A 7,500-nucleotide genomic window follows, 5' to 3' on the forward strand; every position below is an offset into this window, starting at 1 on the left:
GAGATGAAGCTTGCGAGCCATGAGTGGAGATGGCCTTGGATACCATAGGAAGAGAGTTTGCTGAACAGGGCAGGGTGCCAGACCATGTCAAAAGCACGTGATATGTCCAGGGATACGGCTCGGATTTCCTGTCTGGCATTGAGGATCTCAATCCATTGTTGGGAGAGCAGAAGCAGCATATCCAGTGTAGAGTGACCTGGTCTGAAACCAAATTGATGATCGGAAATCAGGCCATTGGAGAAGAGGAAGGATTTAATGTCTGAAGCGATGATTGATTCCATAACCTTGCTGATGATTGGGAGAAGGCTGATTTGTCTGTAGTTGCAGGGATCTGTTTTTGCACCTTTTCTGTGCAGGGCAGTGATGTTTGCTGATTTCCAAGCAGATGGAAGATGACCTTGAGCAAATGTGAGGGTGAATAGAACAGAGAGAGGGTGACCAAGAGCAGAAGAGCAGGTTTTGAGGACACGTGGGCTGATGCCGTCTGGACCGGTTGCAGAATCTGAGTCGAAGTTTGACAGCAAGCTCTCCACCTTGTCCGGAGAAAAGGACACAGAATCCAGGGACAGTTGGGTGTGACTGGATAAGGTAGATTGAGAAAGTGATGTGCTTTGGACACAAGATTTCGATGCAAACACTGAGTTTAGGCATTCAGCCTTTTCACGAGTGGTATTAGCAGTGTGGCCATTTGAGGTAAGGGAGGGGATGGAGGAGAACATACGACAGAAACAGATTTGATTAGATGTCACCAGGATTTTGAGGAGGGAGAGAGGTTTGAGAGTTCAGACTTGAGATTAGAAAGATGTTGTTTTCTGACTCTCCTGAGGGTAGATACACACTTGTTCCGAGCTTTATGGAAGGAACTGAGATTGCCCTCAGTTGGGTTTGCTTTCCATGAGGCAAAGGCAAGTTGTTTCAGGACAACTGCCTCACCACAAGCTTTAGTGAACCAAGGGCGGGAGGAAGGGTAGGACAACTGAAGACGAGAGGGGATAAATCTGTGCATGAGGGAGAGCAAGTTTCTTTGAAAGAATTCCCAGGATGAGTTGATGTTGGAGAAAGTAGCGATAGGAGACCAGTCTACAAGTTTGATGGCTGCTCGGAGACCCTGCCAGTCAGCTTGAGTGAAATGCCAGACTTGACGGCGGTGAGGTGGTTCTCTGATAATAGCCAGAGAGATGTCCACTTTGACAAGGACGTGGTCAGAAGAACCGATTGGAGCAGAGGAAGAGCAGCCGATATTGTCAGGGAAATTGTCAAAATCAGATCCAGAAGAGGCATCGATATAATTCTCCCAAAGCAGACTTGACTGAATCAGGAATTGATTTTTTTTATAATTTTTTTTGTTGCCTGATTTGAACAAAACTTTATATTGCACGTCAATGTGAAAAAAAACAACAGAGAAAAGAAAGTCAAACAAATGATTGTGCATAATCATCTAAACACAATTTTATTTATGAATGAACACGGAAGTATTAGATCAAATTGGCGGTTTATTTGATGCTTAAAAATAAATCGTTTTGTCTATACGAAATGTTTGAGATTTTTAAATAAATCATTTCAAGAAGAAAAAAAAAAGATAGCTCCAGCGAACTACACTGCTGAGGTTGTTTGCATTGATCAAATTCTCCCGAAGAGTACTTGACTGAATCGGGAATTGATTTTTTTAATAATTTTTTTGTTGCCCAATTTGAACGAAACTTGATACTGCACACTGCAGGAGAATGGTAAGGTGGGCCAAAAAAATTTTGTGCTATCGTGTACCGTTTTGGCTGTATTTTGGGAACATACATACAAGATGAGAGTTTTAGTAATATATAATATAGAAGAAGAGATATATATATATATATATATATATATATATATATATATATATATATATATATATATATATATATATATATATACATACATATATGACAATGATCTGAATAATACAAGTCAGATAAATTCGACACCAAGCTGCTATCATTCAACTCTATGGTCACCTTTGATGACGATGCAGTATTCTTCTCCACATCTTCAACCTCAACCTATTACTGGGTTAAAGGGAGACTCACCACACTTTTCCCTTTCGGGTTTTCTTGCAGCCACTCATCCAACTGGCTCTCTATATCATCCAGTGCGTTTCCTGTGCTCGGTTGTTTGCAAGACTGGTTCACGAACAGCTCAACTCCATTGGTTTCTGAAGGCACCACCATTGTGCGAACGCGCCGTGGTTTTGGGAGCCGTGGTTTTTCTGCTCGGAAACACAATCAACAAAGTGCCACTATTAGGCCATGAGCCAGACCCGGTAATTTTTGGCCACCGGTACCATCCGAGGGGAATAATGCTCATCGTAATTTTTGGCAGGGTATACAGCTCTATAGTCAGTCAGAAACTATGTGATGGCATTGCATTGGTGGTAGCCTTTTGTGTGTTATTAGCCGTTTAGTAACCCCATCCCAAAATAAAAACTATTCTGAAACTGACGCAAGACAGAAGAAGATATTCTATTTAAAACTAATGGTTCTCTCTTATTATAAGCTATATCTTCTTCAAAATTGTTCGGCACGTAGCTCATGTTATTTGCTTTTCAAAACGGTTGTTAAAACTAGCCTAGCCATTTAGTGTTTGCAATTACAGTCACTGATAGTCCAGTGCTGATACATTGCAGAACATATGATTTTGTTTTCATAAAAAGTGGTGCAGAAGTTTTTTTGCCCATACCCTAATTAATGGATACCATGTTTGAATACATGAATATGAAGAAAATTTAATCATAAACTAAAATACCAAAATATATTTTAAGTTAGATGTACATTATAAATAAGAGAACTGGATAATAATTATGATTTCTAAGTTCATCTTGAACATTTTATATAAATTACAATCAGTGCATATGATCAGAGATGTCTTCGAAACTATAAAGGACCCGTCTTTGGTTCATAAGACTGTTTATCAGCAACACATTGAGCTTAGGTAATGGCCTTGTTAGTGTAGAACACCACATTTGTGTTTATATTCTGTAATTTTATGCCCTACAACAGAAGATTGTTTAATTTTCACCTTTGACTCATCAGATTGCACATGATTAACCATTTTGCTACTGTCTTATTGGTTTATATTGTGTAATATAGGTGTTTGATACCTTCATATGTGCATTATTGAGTATCTAAATCCCTGAAATTCTGTATTTTTTGAGAAATTACAGGGAAAAAACCATTAATCTTGTTCATGAACATGCTGTCATTTACCTTTGATTGATTCTTGGAAAGTATCCTTCAATAACAACAGGGAAAATATCATGACATTGACCAAACTACATAAATCCGTCCAAATTAGGTATTTTTTTTTCATTTGGGGGGGGGGGTGGGGGTGGGGTAACATTGTCTGCAATACTGATTTTAATATAAAACATAAAAAAAGAAATTTAGATTTTTTAAAATAAATTTGCTAAACACCAATGTAATTACATTGTTCCAGAACTTTTATTTACTTTCCACAGTAAATGATAGACAAATACTTTTCTAAAAGTGGTATGATTTATCACAAAGGAAATAGACACTGATATATGTATCACCAATGACATGCCTTTCAACCTCGGTATGCTTAGCACTTTCTGTTGAGAAGCAAATGATCCGAGCAAAAGGTGAGACAAATTTCAATGTTAATGTTTGACTGATTAAAAAAAAAAATGTTGTTGAGTTGAAGTAGGATGTCTTACCTTGTACTGGCCATTTTGCAGAAAAGCTTATTTAAGGGTAGGCATATAAACAGGGTGATAACACACAAAAAGAAACCACCGATATAATGCTATCAAATATTTTCTGACTCTAGGGCTGTATACCTTGCCAAAAATCACTATGAGAATTATTCCCCCCAAATGGTACCGACCAACCCTACTGGCTCATGGACTATATCAGGCTTCAATCAGTGGTAGGGGTTTTTATTCCCTCTTCTCCATGACAGTTTTTGAGAACATATCTGTTGACAAAAAGCAGTTTCCGTGAAAGTGGGTAGGACCAATCAGATGTACCGAAAAAAAAAATATATATATATATATATAAATATATAAATATAATCACCTACCCAACAACTCATCCATCAAATTTCGTCCGAATCCATACATAACTTTTTGAGATATCATGCTATATATAGTTTTTGGCCCTATCACTCAATGGTGAAAAAAAGATAAAATAAAATCACTTAAAAATTATCAGATCAAGATCTTCACCAAAATCGAATCAATTTGTCCTCGTCACACACCCAACCTGTCCTCCACGTTTCGTCCGAATCCGTCCACAACCTTTTGAGACTTCGTGCTCACAAACGGGTGAAAACATGACCTCCATCCACCTTCAGTGGCGGAGGAAAAAAAAAACCTGTTGCCCTTGAGCAGGTTACAGAAACCATTGCCTTGTGATAAGGATGTGGGTCTCTTTTGTCCGTCTAGTTAACACTTTGCACTCACTCTTCATCTTCCTTTGGTGGTGTTACCTTTGCATTTTAACCTGCTTCACTTTCTTCCAGTTCCATTTAAGTTATAAAATCCCCCATCCTTTCCTGAGATTCACAACTATTTTCAGATTCCTGCCAAGTGGACCTCCACCACGTAATGTCTGATCCACATTCTCTAAACAGCGACTAAATCACATTAGCTTTTTTCTTTTCAAACCTGGCAACGACAAACCCATCTCCAATTCGATACTGTAACACAAGATACCAAGTTTATATCTCATGCTGGCACCCATGGTAAGGATATACCAAGTAATGCACGTTCTTCAGCCTCCGCTGCTTGTTTCAGTCTCTTCTCCTCCTGCCAGTTGTTGAACGTGTCTCGCATACCCTGCAGGGACGACGACATCACAGTATATCTCACAAGGTGACAAGAAGCCAGTTCGACAATTTTTACGTTTTACAGTGGGTTGTGGGTTACGCTTACACACCTGGATGATATGTTGAAGCGTACTTGGTAATGCCAGGATGGTGCGAACAAGGAGGAAGGGAAGAAGGTCCACCAGCTTGGGTTGAACCAGTAACCTGAAAAAGCACCACACGTGCAAGAGTTCAGCGGTCTTGGCTACATCTTTTCCATCCTTGTATTGGAGGCAATTTGGTTGGCCCAGGTCTGGATGAATATAAAGACTTCATGGATTAGTTGTGTGCAATGAGAAAAATGAAGTGGTCAAAAATTCATTCAAAAGGGCAAAATTATTGCACCATACAAATAATAAATAAAAGTAATCAATGATGGGGATATAAAGAAATGTGCAAGTTTGTTTGGTGTTGGTGCAAGCAACATTGTGTGGTATATGCTCTGGTACAGAGATGATGCATGGGCCGAGCACAGACAGTGGATCCCTGTTCCCGGGTTTGTTTGCGGAACAAACCCCTGCGCGTCCTCAGGCAGGCTGGGCTCTGCGTCATCTTTCCCTGAAGATGATTTGCTGCTCTTTTTCCTACGATCCTTCTTCCGCTTCAAGAACATTTCTTGCTGAAACAACAAAGTCAAAATATTGGGTTAGGATCAGATGATGGGTTTTAGCTGTCAAGTGCATGGAGGTTCATAATCATTTCATCACAAGCCGAAAGGTGTGGGTGGCCATGCTCTCATTTGTTGTGCTGAAAGGTTGGCAAATTTAAGAATAAAAGTACATTTTAAAAATTATATAATCAATTTTCTGATATAAATTACTACTGATACTTCAAAGTAACAATTTTGTGAAACACACTTAGAAGGCAGTGGCCAAGCAGTGAGGATGTGGGACTGGCATCCCAGATGTTGTGGGCTCAAATTTGATTTATGGAAGCAGTATTAAAGCTTTAGATTCCAAACTTTTTGAAGCAAGGCCGGTCTTTGAACTACCATGTCATGATTGTGTGGCAAGTCAATACAGCAGGCTCATTGATGACATTCAGGGAGAGAGTAATCTGCCTGTGGCTGCCGAGACTGGTTTCGTGAGATTCCAGCGTACACATTGGGGTTGAACCTTAACAAGATAATTCTTAACACTCTCAAGGCAACTTGGCATGGGGGCACTACTACAATGTTGCATTAACCCTCTAGAGCCCACGACATGTTCTGGGTGAACAAAAACCGATGACCCCTGGGGCTCTAGAGGGTTAAAAAAAAATTAAAATCAGCACTGCCAAAAATCTTCCCAGACCAAAATAAGAATATGATGTAAATGTCCGTTATTGCTCGAAGCAGCATGTGAAGGCCGAGGAAGCAAATGTAGTACTAACTGATGGCAGGAGGAACCTCAATGGGCCTGAATTCTGGCAACAGCAGAATCGGTGACAAAAAAAAAGCAACAATGTATTCAACCATGCTTTTTTAATTAATAGCATTGAAAAACATTACCGACATAGAGATCACCCTGGCAACAACCATGACTTACTTTTTGCCATTAGCAGTTGTATTTTGGTTAGTTTGTGTTGAGTCATTCGCTCCAGGCTCTACCTTCATGGACGAGACATTATCATCAAGTTTATCAATTATGGAGAGACTTTGCCTCCATTTGGAATTTGACAAAGCATTGGAGCTCTCCATCGGCCTGCCTGGCCTCCCAGGTCTAAGACATACTGATGATGCCTCAAAAAGGGTGAAGCTGCTAGGTAAGGTGGCTTGGGATATTTGTTTGATCAATGCATTTATGTCTGCCTTCGATTTTGTTTTGCTGTTAAAAATGCCCCTGGTGATACAATATCACTTAAAGGCTGATTTGCAGTCCAAAAGGCAAGCCAAGGCTTGTCCCCACTGAGCAAGAAATCATTTGTATTGATGTTCCCAATATGAGACTTTGAAATGTCATAATCCACCCCCAGAATGCTCAGTGCTAATGCCCAGAAACCCCTAGAAATGGCGGTGTTCTGGGCACTATAAAGTATATGGTGCATGTGAGATAAGGATCGTCACCTGGAATGGCTCACAAAGCTTTGAAAATAAGTCGCAGATACCTGGAAAAGTACCTGAGAAAAAGGGGTGTGCCTCGGCACAACGGAAGAGTTGGAGAACTTTCTCAGCTCACCGAATGGCAATCTGCACTGCAAACTCCTGACCATGTGGGCCGGTGCAAGGCCTGAGTGTACAGACGTGTGCTACACAAGCCTCTGACGGATAGATACCACTGGATGGACTTTGAACCTTGCGGGAGTGCCTCCTGTGAACGTGACAGCCTTGGTGATTTATTCAATGGACGTCTGCAATTGGATTTGGAAGGATGATGCTGTGCATCATTACCAACAGAGCATGGGTTACCAAATCTTCGACAAAGGATATCTTTACGACATGAAAATACACAAAGCTTGTTTATCTGGAATGGGTGCATCTGAACACTGATTGAAGGAAATATCTGGGGCTTGTGGATGTACAATGTAAGTGATTATTTTAAATGATTGGGAGCAATAGGAGCTGGAACACTTATAAATATATTGTTTGTTTGTTTGATGAGGGGGGAAAATAAGCCCAAAATCCGGATGGGCGGCTCTGTTTGACGTTCAACTGATGTTGACCAT

General features: G+C 40.2%; 1 protein-coding gene across 2 annotated transcripts in view; it reads right to left on the minus strand.

Moving 5' to 3' along the window:
• DNAJC1 (DnaJ heat shock protein family (Hsp40) member C1) overlaps positions 1-7,500 on the minus strand; it is a 50,180-nt gene that overhangs the window by 24,667 nt on the left and 18,013 nt on the right. For both annotated transcript variants that reach the window (XM_085876683.1, XM_085876682.1), the window contains exons 7-10: positions 5,373-5,476; positions 4,929-5,022; positions 4,747-4,828; positions 2,061-2,239 (exon numbers count right to left, since the gene is read on the minus strand). In XM_085876683.1, coding sequence (XP_085732809.1) covers positions 2,061-2,239; positions 4,747-4,828; positions 4,929-5,022; positions 5,373-5,476 — 459 coding nt within the window. The remainder of the gene's footprint in view (positions 1-2,060; positions 2,240-4,746; positions 4,829-4,928; positions 5,023-5,372; positions 5,477-7,500) is intronic.

The sequence above is a fragment of the Eptatretus burgeri genome, chromosome 4 (assembly GCF_056783735.1).
Source record: "Eptatretus burgeri isolate ZD-2024b chromosome 4, Ebu_testis_v1, whole genome shotgun sequence".
Lineage (NCBI taxonomy): Eukaryota > Metazoa > Chordata > Myxini > Myxiniformes > Myxinidae > Eptatretus > Eptatretus burgeri.